This window comes from Vidua macroura, chromosome 3 (assembly GCF_024509145.1).
Source record: "Vidua macroura isolate BioBank_ID:100142 chromosome 3, ASM2450914v1, whole genome shotgun sequence".
NCBI classification, from domain to species: domain Eukaryota; kingdom Metazoa; phylum Chordata; class Aves; order Passeriformes; family Viduidae; genus Vidua; species Vidua macroura.
Window position 1 is genome coordinate 28474772 of NC_071573.1, and position 13182 is coordinate 28487953.

At 36.5% G+C, this 13182-nt stretch overlaps 1 protein-coding gene across 1 annotated transcript in view; it reads right to left on the bottom strand.

Moving 5' to 3' along the window:
* The window catches only part of HAAO (3-hydroxyanthranilate 3,4-dioxygenase), a 33641-nt gene that overhangs the window by 9766 nt on the left and 10693 nt on the right, over positions 1-13182 (bottom strand). Inside the window, exons 3-6 of the mRNA XM_053973437.1 lie at positions 10977-11060; positions 9281-9387; positions 6398-6487; positions 5645-5688 (exon numbers count right to left, since the gene is read on the bottom strand). Coding sequence (XP_053829412.1) covers positions 5645-5688; positions 6398-6487; positions 9281-9387; positions 10977-11060 — 325 coding nt within the window. The remainder of the gene's footprint in view (positions 1-5644; positions 5689-6397; positions 6488-9280; positions 9388-10976; positions 11061-13182) is intronic.

A 13182-nucleotide genomic window follows, 5' to 3' on the forward strand; every position in this document is an offset into this window, starting at 1 on the left:
CTTTATTAGAGAGGACATACCTGCTGCGAAACTGCTGAGCTTTATAGCTTTTAAATATTTCTTATTTGTTTCACAAAAGTCTGAACAGAAAGGAACACAACTATATAGGGCATTTCTTCCTATTGCCCTGATAGGTTTATTATCTACATTATGCACTATAGGTATATATGAGTCAATAGTGTCTTGGTTCACATGGTGAAGCATTAGGAGAGCTCCCAGAGCCTACAGTTCATGTTCTGCCCCTCTGTGAGGAGGCTCACTTGAGAATATTGTGGGAGAAGCAGATTTCTTCCTGAAGATTTCTTGGGGTTTTTTTTTTGGTGTTGTCTTTAGCCACTCTGGGCTCTGTGAGCATAATGAACCTTTTGGCTCCAGAGAATGTGCAGCCTGCAGTCCTGGGTCTTGAATGACACACTGTAGTTTGGAACTAAAAAAAACCTCAGTAGAAGTTTTCATATGGAAAATTATAGAAGTCCTGCTCCAGATGTGGTAATCATACTTTATTTCTGCATTAAATAGTGCTGACTTAGGTTGGTGTGTCTGAGTAACTCATTTTCATTATGAGCTCTGTGCTCATTAGGGACTGGTGTCCTCATACAAATATGAGAGGAGAGGAAATAGATGAAACCAGTGAGGCGTAACATGCTTATAAGAATTGAAGGATTTTATTATATGGCTCTATCCCCTTCTTCCACCAACATATCCTTTGCAGTTTAGGTGCAGCTTCAGGAGAGATATAAACATGACTTGGAAGTTACTTAAAGGATCTATATATGACAGGCTAAAGAGGAATAGTGTGTTTATATGGTCACATTTGCCAGAAGAGAGCAATGGGGATGATACAGAAAAGGGGAAGATTCACATTGTTGATAAAAGTTACAGAGATGGTGTTGTGGGGAACTGTACAATTTTGATGAGTCTAGACAGTTTAAAATGATTAAGTCTCTGTATTGGTTAGTCCTTAATAGGATAGTCCTTAATATCTAAATGCTCATATACTGTTTTTTTTTTTAAATACAAGTACTCAGAGCAGAGAGAAGTACCATTAGAAGAGAAGGAGTGATCCATTTAGGTGTGTTGGAAGTCCTTTAAGATGAGAGTAAAGAGAATCAAATAGTCAATTTTCTAAACAGATACATAGCAAATAATATTTATGTTCAAAATTAGTGTTCTTATTTGAAAAAAAAAAACCCACAGAGACAGCATCTTTAGAATTATTTCAATGTACTTAAAACAGAAAGGCACAAATATTTATACAGTTATTTGAAATTCAGAAGCATGGCCCTGTATTTGCCTTACTGCAAATGCACATAGAATTTCTTCCTGCATGTTTTTAGCTTTCTGAAGTAGTTTTGATCAAATTAACATTGCCCACTAACCAGTTAACTGAAAACAAGAAAAAAAATAGAAAAGTAAAGATCTGTTTGTTTTTATGTATCAATGCAACAAGACTGAGCAGCAAATACTGTCTGTGGAGGTTCACTGGATTAGCTACAGAGGATGACCATACAGAAGACAATTTTTATAGTGCTGAGCTTACCCTTATAACTTCTTTAATAGCACTGCTGAGACCACAAAACATTTACAGATCATGCCCTAGGCTCTATGGTAATCCCTGCTCCACTGACTGAAGAAAATACCTAATTTTTCATGTTAATTCAATGCCTTAGGTTTTGTTTACTCTGAATCACAAACATAAAACTGCCCTGTGTTCTAACTGTACTAACTAGATTCTTAGTCTAGACTGAAAATCACCCTAGATACACCAAAAATCAATGACCATTGTTCTAGGGACGTCACCACGGGACTGGTTTTTCTATTATATATCTGTATGTTCACTCACAATGAAGCTTGTTTGGGAAATAAAATTTCATTGATAATGTAGTAGATTAGTCTGGATAAACAAATTCCTTATATTCTACCTATACCATTAATATTCATGAGGTTCATTTTCAAACACACCTAACTGTAGAAAAAAAAAAAATATTGCAGTTTTTTCCCCCATCAAATTACTCCTAAAAGAAGTCTGGATTATTTCAGGCATGGCAGGTAAAGCTTTTGAGCTTCTGGATACTTCTGCAAAGAATATTTAGCCATCACTCTTTATTAGAACCAAGGTTTCTCTGTCTGAACCATCTTTTGTCCTCTTGACTAGAAAAGTGGGATGAAATAGTTACATTGGGATAATCTTGCTCTCAGGCTGATTCAACCGAAAGTAGCGAGACTTGTTTCGATAACTATAATTCCTCATGTCAAAAAATATGAAAAGTAACCCAAACCAGCCTATCTTGAGAGTTCCCTGTATAGCTATATCCTAAAAATATTCACCCTTTTTGATAAAAAAAGGAGAGAGTATTGTCAGGCTTTATTTCTGCACAAGGAAACAAAAGAGTGTAGCGATAAAATACAAAACAGTTTCAGGGAGGATGCCTCAAGTAAGGATTGCATGCAATATATATTTCTGATTATATTTTTCCTAATGGCATTTGAGTTCCTCTTCTTCTCTGTCTTTATATATTTTGATTGCCCTGCTTTCAGAGGGACTTTCCCTGCTAGTGGCTAAGCCAGAAACCATAAATAAATCAAGAAAAGGTCTGGACTTAGGGTTTTTTTTTTTTGGTGGTTTTTTTTTTTTTTTTTTTTTTTTTGTTTTTTTTTTTTTTTGTTTTTTCAAAAGCCATTGGGGCTTGACTGATTCCATTTACAGCTTTCCTCTATGAGTGAGATGCAATCTAGGATTTCTTTGAAGATGTTTTTCCTCAATTTTATTCCATTTCTCTCTAAAAAGGTGAGGCACTAGTTCAGACTTATGTGGAGAGGAACCTGAGAGTGCTTCAGCTGGCACTTTTAAATTGAAGTAATTCTGGATTTTCAGAACTGAAAAAAAAGGCTGAAACGCCATCCTCTGCTTGAGCCAGCTCAAAGGATGTTGACATATGTATTGAGTGAAACATCATGGCAACTGGTAGCTTGTTATATGTTACAAATGTCATGCTGGTTGCTGAACTCTACTTCTTAAAAGAAAAAAAAAAAAAGAAAAGAGAGCTGCTGAGGAAATAAATCCAAAGGATTATTTTTATATCAGCTGGGTATGCCTTCAGAGTGAACATATTACCAGCTTACTTCTCAGTCAAGCCATTTTCTTTTTTTTTTTTTAAACATCGTCAGTCTCACTGAGACTTACAGGAGCTATAAGCTAAAGCTTTTGTAAATAAAAATGTGGGGTATTTTCCTCATGCATAAGATATCACTGAGATGCTGGGTTACTTCTTGTCCACAAAACCTGAAAAATGGAAAAAGAAAGCTGTTCCCCAGGCTGAAAACCTGCCAGGTAAATTACAAGGAAAGAACTTCTGTACTAAATTTATCAATAACAGTTTCTCAGAATGACTTGTTTAAAAAAAAGGTCTCAGGATATATTGTAGCTTCTGAATGATTGTCAGGTTTGTTCTTTAGCCCTAATTTTCTGCAAAAAAAAAAAATTAACAATATAAATCTTTAATGTTATTTTGTTTCTGCCCTGATATTATTAATTTGTTACTGATATTTAAACTCAGCCTGGTGAGGGATGCTTATTGCAAATCACTGTATTGAACAAGGATACTATGCATGATATGGTATTTTTTTTATTAGAGCAGCATCTAGAGGCTTCATCTGAAATTATATTTCCTCTACTAAACACTGTATGAACACACTGTGGCAGTATCTGTACAACCCAGCCCTCACACATTCCGTGCAAAGAAAACCCCAAACAAGCCAAACCCCAACACTTAAATGTTGGTGACATTCTCAGACTAAAACAGATTTTGACAGTGCATAGAAATAAAAGTAAGATCTTGGAGACAACCCCATTTTATTTAGAAGAATCATGGAGCCTTTCCCTGAGAATCACATTTCCCAGTCAAAGAACCAATGCCTAAAGCTGGTTCAGCAAAGTTTTCAGGCAGGGTTTCTGACTGCTTTACCATTTTCTGACTGCAAGGGCTTTAAGGCTGCTATCCCATACAGAAGACTCTTCTCTTAACTTCATGTTGGCGACAATGTTTTAGTAAGCTATTTTTAAGAACTTTGATATTCAGGCAAAAAACAGCTAAACCCAATTTTAGAATTTCAGTAAGAGCTTTGTTCTGTTATTGATTGAGATGGCAGACAGTGACTTTTTTTACACTGACTATCAATCTGAGAAACAGGATAGATGTAGAAATAACGTTTCACTGAAGCTTTTGTCTCTCTTAGAGTAATTCATAACAATCATCTTAAGATATTTAGGAATTGATGTGGAGATTAAGGACATCTGATCCAAAAACCTTTTAGAGAGGGGAAACTAAAATTTCTCATGTTGCAAGAGCTATGGAATTCAAGTTTTGAGTGTGACTGGAAGATAACATTCAAGTTGGTCATGAGGTCAAGAGTAGCATAGCTGGGTGCAGTGCACCTGAGCCATACATACATTTCTTGGTTGGTGCAGGATGTCCCTCAGTTGCCAGCATAGATGAGACAGCAGAGAGATTGTAAAGAACAAACCTAGCTGAGCAGTGGGATTGACTGAGCTGGTTAGCATTTGGCTAACTGGTGTAGGAACCGTGCAGGAAGGAATGTCAGGCTCTCCTGGAGATTACACTGGCAACTTCTGCTGTTCTTATGATGATTTTCCATGTGTCAATTAAGAACTTGGTAATGTCACAGAGACTTTCCAGGCAGCTCTTGCGGCAGAACTGACCAGGTTGCACCAGGCTAAAGCACTTCTAAATAATCTATAGAGCCTGTTTCTGCAGGTACAGAGATGATTGTATAGTATGGTCTTTTGTACATAATTAAGACGTAAGGGTGGTATTTTGGGCATAGTTTATGTTAATCAATAGCAATGGATCATGCACATGCTGGGTGCTCATTTGAAGTTGTGGGCCAGCAGGATTGTAAGATTTCAGCAAAGCAAATTTCTCACTGAAGGTGCTGTTGCACTATCCTTACATTTGAGGCTTTTGTTGCTATGCAGCAAAGCACCATCATGTTTGAGAGATCTGACTCCTAAAGCCAAAACTAATAACTTTGCTTTCTAGAAGTCACTTTCTCTGTTCTATGTCTCTTTCCAACAGATTTAAATGGAATTACAACTGGAGTATTTGTTCCAGTGTGGAATTTGCGATCACTATCCACAACAGAGACAAAATAAAAAATATGGCAAGACAGCATGGAAATAAAATGCTAAACAGATCAGACTCTATGGGAATTAAAATAATACGGTTTTCTCTAGGTTTCCCAAGAGTAGATCACAGTTATAGGTAAAGGAGTACAAGTAGGTATAAAGTGTATTAATTCTACTTGTAAAAATCTCTTTATGGGCTGTCAGAAGTGAAATTTTGTTAGTATAAGACTTGGCAGGCATGGAATGATAGAGATAGTAGCATTTCACATTAGTATAGTTACCTGATAGGTGGTTATGATGGCATCACATGACCAAGCAAGATGCTGTTGGTAATCATTTATATGGAATTTCCTTGTGGTTGGGGTAATGAAAGGAATTACTTTCCAAAGTAACTTTAATTTACACAACCAGAAAGAAAAACAGATACTTATTTTATGTGGTGAGAATCATTGCTCTTCTATCAGCAATTGTTCTAATTCTGAAATTAATTTGTATTACCTGGGTTTGGTTTTCCAGTTTTATATTGCCTTGAATTGAAAAACCTGGAATAATGAACATTTAAACAGAAGTAAAAAAGTTGTTCTGTAGGTTAACAAAGACTAGGCAGTAATACTGGCCAGTAAGTTTTGTGCTGATAATGGAAATGCCAAATCCTCAGCTACTATCACATGTATGCAAGATTATATCTATTTTACTGACAGAGGATTTGTCTGAAAGTCCTACAAGATTAATGTCACTAAACATTTCCTTTGTTCACCTTTAATAACCATTTAACAAACTGATCAGTTAATGACATTCACATGTTTCCTAGAAAGTAGCTCTCTACCAAATTTGCCACAGTCCCGATCATGCATAAATAATATCAATTAAAAGTATTTAGATTAAAGCAAGAGTGAAAGAAGCCTTAAAGCAGTTCAGTGATTTACCTCGATAACCTAGCATTAATCAGTGTTAATTTTTCACTCAATTCTTTTTGCACTTAGAAGCAGTGTGCTATGAAGTTTACTGGTTCAACAAAGTGTGTTCCAGTAGGATGTGTGAAATACTTGATTTCTCTTTTTTTAAAAAAATCTGATTTGATGAATTTGGGGCATACAAGACATAATTAAAAATGTATAGAACAGCAATTAACTTTTAACAAGTCTATGTAAAATGCAGCATAAATAGCAAATTAATGACATAAGCCACAGACTGACAAAAATCTACAATATAATTTAATTTTTTAAAAAATTTATAAAGGAAGAAGCTTACTCTTGAATTATTGGTGTAAGTTGAGTGCCGAGATCTTCACAGTGAAACCATTTTTCAAAGAGGACATTAGTTGACTCTCCAACATAGTATCTGATAAAGTAAACACATTAGTCAATCTTTTTATTAACAAATTGATCGGGCAGTTTCAGTCTTTTGAAGAAAATAGCTACCCTGTGTTGCGTAAGAGCAACTTATTGTCAAGACTGGTGTACTTCATTCTGAGGAATGGTTATTTAGGAAAGTTTGGTTCGTTGGTTAGGTGACTTGGTGGGATGCTCAAACTTCTGGGCAGTGCCTTATAGTTCTGTTGATCAATCATAAGTCACCAAATTCCTTCAGCAACCTTTCCCGATTTCATCCTGGAAATGATTGCTGCCATAATCTCTTGGGACCGATAACTTTCACATTGGATGTAGTTACTGCAAAAAAAAACCCTGGACCCAAATACCCCTTCCAGCAATTGCTTCCATGCAGCTATGACATAAATTTGATAAAGTCAGCTTGCTTAATGCCCATGCATGGGCTGATAAGAAAACAAGGTGGCTTATGGTTAGTGAAAAATAGATGGTTTTCAGCTACACAGATTTGGGATGTGTTCAAATCACCCTTCTGAAGAGGAATTTAGTGCTTCACCTGCCTTAATTTCTTGTCGTAACAAATAAATAAATTTTGGTGAGGTCAACGAGTCAAGGTTGCTGTATGGAATCAATCTATGGAATGGCAAATACAGAATTTACACTCAGATTTTTAAAAGACTGCAAGGAATGGTGCTCCAGTCCTGTCACTCATATTGTCAATGTTTTTAAAAAGGTCCCATGTGTCTTTTAGGTTAAAGTTACTGGAATGTGTGTCTGAATAGAAAACAAAACTTATGTAATTATCCTGTGCATGTCTGTCTTATGTATCTATACACATATTGTCCAGAAATTTTCTAAGAGCTTCCTGGCTCCTCAAGTTTTGCAAAAAGAGCATACACTGAAGAGAATAACAGTATCTACACCTCCAATTTAGAAAAAGCTGTTCTGGCAGCACAAATTCTGAACACAGACAATCTACAGAGAAGGGAGATGCTAAATATGTGTTATTTGGTACAAATAAAGTATCCAACAGTATGACTAACATCAAACTTATTTGGTTTTGTGCTTATTTGCCATAGAATTAAGCTAGATCATTTTTCTCATAGCACAAGACAGGTAATCATTACTTAGGCTGGAACACTGGGGCAGGCTACTTATTCTTCACTTGTGCAGTAATCAGCATGCTGGGGACTCTGATTTATGACTATGGTTTGTAGACATGATAAATAATGGAACAGTAACACAGTATTAGACTTTGAGTCAGCATACTTCAAAGTGCATTATGATTTCCTCTTCTGCAGTCTTTGCTGCAGGTGGCTGGTATTGAAAAAAGTATGAGAACATTAGGGGTTCTGGTTGTAAATTCCCCTCTCTCCCAGGAGCACACAGAGGGAATATAGGTTCAAAAGCATGACAAGATTGTTCACTTCCAAAACATCAAGTGTCTTCATTCACCACATCAGTGTGAAAACAAGGGCACTAAAAACCTCTGATTTATTTTCAGGCATCTGATATTTTGAATTGAGGATGTGTTAATTTCCACCTCCAAGGTAGGAACCATAAGGTAGCTTTTAGTTTAGCTTCTCCACATAAGCATGCCTACATTGGAGTGCAAATCTCTGGATCAGCCTGGATCCCTAAAAAGGCATTCAGCATTTCTCTCTCTCATACCATTCGCAGACTTCACATGGTAGGTTGTTTTACTTTAAGTAAAGTTTACTTTACTTTACTATTTAAGTTGTGGTTTTTTTGCTATTTAGTTCTTTTTATCTTAATAATAAACTTTTTTATCTAAGTAATGGGCCATTTTTTTTTACTAGCTGAATGTATCCTTTAAATAACGTAAGTCTACACAATCTACAGATCTGCAATGAAAGGAAAAAAGAGACACATGCATAGGTAAACAATACTTTAAATGAACTGGACTTGTTTTTAGCTTGGAATTTAATCATATGAATGGTCCCTTTCTTAGTTTCTTTCTGTAGCCTTGTTTTTTTTTTGAGTGAAAAAGTATCTTTCTAGCTCTGCATGCTTGCAATCTTCCTGGTGTGACACTACCCATGCAACAATCAAAATTGTAGGTGAAAGGATAGAAACAGCACTTTACTGATATCACGGAAGTTTTAAATCTGTATGGATTATATGGACAGCTATAAATTCTGCTTGGTCTGACATCTTTGGTTAATACCAAGACAGTTTTCTGGATTGGTTAATGTTATGCTGTTGTGACTTTCTCTCTTAAACTTGTGAATTCTGTATGGATGCAAGACAAAGCTTAGTTCTGCTCCCTCTAGAATACAAAGCAAACCACTCACTTACATGAAGATAAAACCTAGGCAGAGGTGTGTAGAGGGACTAGCGGTGAGAAAAATGACTTTTGTTTCTAGCTTCCCACACACTTGACAAGAATGTTGTTCTTCACCTTTTTGCTTTCGGTGCTTAAAAAGGAATAAATATTCTGCTTGCCAGAACTGATAAAAAAAATCTTTTTTATTTGGGTTGTTAGAGAGCTCTGAGATCTTTTTTAAAACCTAAGGCAATAGCAGTACATAGTACATAAGTAGACTGCTATAATCACAACACGTATTTCAGAAATTTCAATATGGTTCTTGTTTAACTAAAGCAAATGCTAAATGAGATCTCTGTTTATGTATGTACAGATAAATAGATGTGTGGATAGAATTAGTACAAAATTGCCAGGATGAATCTGATAAATATCAGGAAATTAAAACACAGCATTGTATTGATATGAGAAATTAGTTTATATTATGAATTCTAACAGATAAGTCAATAGTTTATACTTCACCTTAGCCCATCCATTTCTGTTTTTAATCTTTCCCTCTCAATCACAAGCCCCACAGTGTTTTCGTATCTCTGAGGAGAATGAGGTATCCTGGCAGGTAGAAGGAACATCTGTTAAATGAAATCAGAAGGTCTCAGTGTCAGGAAGTCTTTGTTTTTTGCATTGTCCTTTTCTTGCCCCTCAACCTGCAAAGTCTTCTGCTCCTTTCCCCACTTCTCCCCTACTTTTTGTTGATCCGTGTTGCTCCTTTGCAGCTGCACCCACTGTGGTACCCACAGCCCTGCAAACACTGTTTCTTGCTTTCTCTGTGAATGATGACACAGTGACTGCAATCAGCACTGCCTTGATGGCAGGCAAGTTCTCTCCTCCTGGTTTGATCACCATTTCTAGACACAATTGAAATCAAAATCCAATCAATTACTCATCTGAAATTTTTAAACTTACTGCAATTTCTGAGTAATTGAAATGGAAATAAAAAAGCAGATTTTTTTATCTGCTCAATAAAACATCTAAACTAATCAGCCACATGTATCCTCCCAACACAGTGAGCACCTTTGATTGCATGATGAGGAGTGCTACTCTCTCTGGAAATAAATAACAAATATGAGGGGCTATTTACTCATGCAAGTAACAAAATGAATAGGCAACATGTGGTTAAGAGAAGTCTGTTTTTGAAGCTTGAGAATAAACCCTTTCCTAGCAGCTAGCTGGTAAGCCTGTATTCTTCACCAGCACAGATGTTTTTGCTAAGGCTGGGCAGTCATTAGAGTTTCTCTGTCTACAAAACAGAGCTAATGATGGCGCCTCAGCAGTACTAATGTCAGTCTTTCCACCAAGTATGGTGTGCTCCTTTTCATTAGTGCTTCTCTTACATGCTGAGATCTCAGCTGGGTGTAATACCAGAACCTCATAGTTGGAAAACATGGCTCTGTCTCGTCACTGAAAAAGTTGTAATGCTTTTAATGGCATTAAGCTATTGGGTTTAACATGCCTTCCATTTCAAAGGCTGAATCCACTAGACCTAATAATCCTTTCAAAGACCTGAGTGCAGTCCAAGCTTGTGTCAATAACCATGAGTGGCAGTTGTAGTACATCTAACTTGTAGTAACAGCCAGTGTCTATTCATGCTCTCAGTAAAAGCGCTGCAATCTGTGCTTTAGCAAGTGTACTACTATAAGGAAAAATTGGATACATTTTATTTGTAAACGGCTCTTTCAAAGCTGTCCTACTGTGATGGCTGGAAAGGCGAGCTGTGAGGACTAAAGAAGGCTCAAAATGTATGAATCACTTAAATTCCTCAGTTTAGGCAGTTTGTTTAATGGTGTGTGCGGGTGGGTGAGCAATGTGTACCTGGCAAGGTGTAAATAAAAGACTGATCCAACTGAATTCACATGGCAGATCCCATACAATGCAGGGGAATAAGAACTTCTCTCAGTATGTTCATGACTATCTGAATAGATACTCCAGATGTTCAGAGGGATTTTTATCTGTTGAACAGTCAAATGTTGAACACAGTTTATTGTAGTTTCCTATTATTTACTTAAAATTTTCTATACTCTATTCAAGCTTTTGATTTTTTTTTAATAAATCCTGATGCCATCTCTTGCACAGCAGGGATAAATTTGTTTCTAAATAACACACTAAACATTCATGTGACATACTTATGTGCAACTATAACAGAAAACCAATCCTGTTTTACCTCCCCTTCTCGGATGACAACGTCTTTGTGTTTCCCGTTTTCAATTATCTTCAAGCACATATCTCCTTTAACTTGGTAAAAAAGCTGAAGAAATAAGAATACAGCATTATGGCAGCTACTCCAAAACATTCTGTACTTTATAGTCTCTATACAAAGAAAACATGTATAAATACATTCAACTTGCAGTTGCAAGTATTTGCAGATTTTTTTCTAACAAAAACTGGCTTCTAAAATATGTTGATTTTAAAAAAGTTACAGAATATGTATTATTTCTATTATCTTACTAAGAATTAACAATCTATCCAAGAAGTCTGTAAGTGCATATAGAGCTATCCTCTGGACCTGGTGGAATTCCACTGTCCTGGTTTTACCCTTGGAATTATTTTTTGGAGGGCTCAACATTACAGTTCAAGCATCCATTAATTACACAATATAGAAAGCTTAATTTTAGATGTAGCAGGGCCTTTAATCAATCAAATTATATGTAAATTCTCCAAATAAGCTCCAAATATGCACATACAGGTTTTTTGGTTTACTTCTTCAATTTTTTTAATGGTGCTTTCTCATTTGGGAAGAATTGCCCATTTGGAAGCTGTTCTGCTTTACTTTTGTGGATACCTCAAATCCAGCAACAGCTGCTGTTCTTCCCACTGTGTATATGTAAAAGGGTTACATTCAAAGTGTGTATAAGGACAGAACCACTGAACTCAAAATTCTGTCTTTGGTGACCTTTCCATGGCTGTTTTCAGACCAAAACCAGTTCTGCTGTTTGTGGGGCCTCTGAGGTGTTCAGGTCCTGACAGAACTGGGTTACGATCTGTAAGTGAATCTGTATCTTTGACCTGAAATAATGGGCACATTCTCCCTCATTTTTGTAGAGTGCAGAACAATAATATTTCCAGAAGTCACTTCTGCCATGCTTTCCATGTTCTCTTTACCACATCTAGAAACCAGAGTGCTAGTGCAGCTGAAGTAGTCTGAAACATGATTCAAAATTAGAACTATAATTGAAAAAATCCCTTATTTATAGCAAGTCCCTGCAATTTCATCAAAATGAAAAAAAATAGGGGAAAGAAGAAACCACTGAAGCATGAAAACCCCTTGAACTGAGCTCTTTCCAACATTAGAAAAGCTTAATCAATTTTTTAATCAATATTATTTCTGAAAGAGTTTTGAAATATTAATACATGTCCCTGGAATTGAAGATACACTCTCTGTGAACATGAGAAAGAATAAATATGCTGCCAAGGGAACAAAACAATAGGGAGAACTGAAGATACACTGGGAAAAAGCTCATGCTGAGAGCTTTTACATGAGTGAAAAGTTTACCTTGTGCCAGGGACATCACTACAGACCAATTATAACTCTTGTCTAGAAGGCCACATGGCCACGCTACTGATCCTCACTGCAATCCATTTCCCTGTGTTCTTTTGCTCTGGCTTTCTTTGGCATTGCTGGAGGGCAGAACCCAAAGCTACAGCAGCCCTCCTTCCACTGTGCAGGGCCAGCTGTTCCCTGCATGACAGAGGGTGATCTGAGTGGAGAAATGACCTCTCCTTCAGTTCATAGAAGATTCATCTAAGACTGTATGGTCCAGATGGATTGTCACACCAGCTGTGGATCATATGGCACTGATAATGCTGAAACCTAAAGTATCATTTTGGAAGTCTTGAGCTTTGGAGTGTTATTTCCCCTGCAGCTACTGGGGCATCTATTACTGAACACATGCACAGGGCATGTAGATGAGGGAAAGGACAACAGAGGTAGAGTTTATCCTGTTTCTGACATGAATCATGTAGCTGAGAAACCTTATTGGAAATTAAAAACTTGAGAGTGGATGTCAGCTATCCAGTTCAGAGGCAAAGCATCACAGTCATAAGGAAGGATTATAAACAGTAAGTTATGAATTAAAAGAACTGTTTTGCAGTGGGAGAGGAAGAATGACATGGGCTACACATTGTCAATGAAAGTGTTTTTCTGACTGAGTTTAAATAGTACCTTTCACTGTAAATTATTGTTCAAACCTTTTTTTCTTGTAAATTGCCTGAGTGCTTCAGTCATCCATAAATCATCTGATGTAACTGTGATTAATACAAGTGGCAGCAATTAGTGAATCTACTGCTTTGCTTATAATATAACCTGAACTGTTTATCAAGGAAACTGTCAGCTATTTAATATCTCAGTGAGTTACAGTCCATGCCCATTT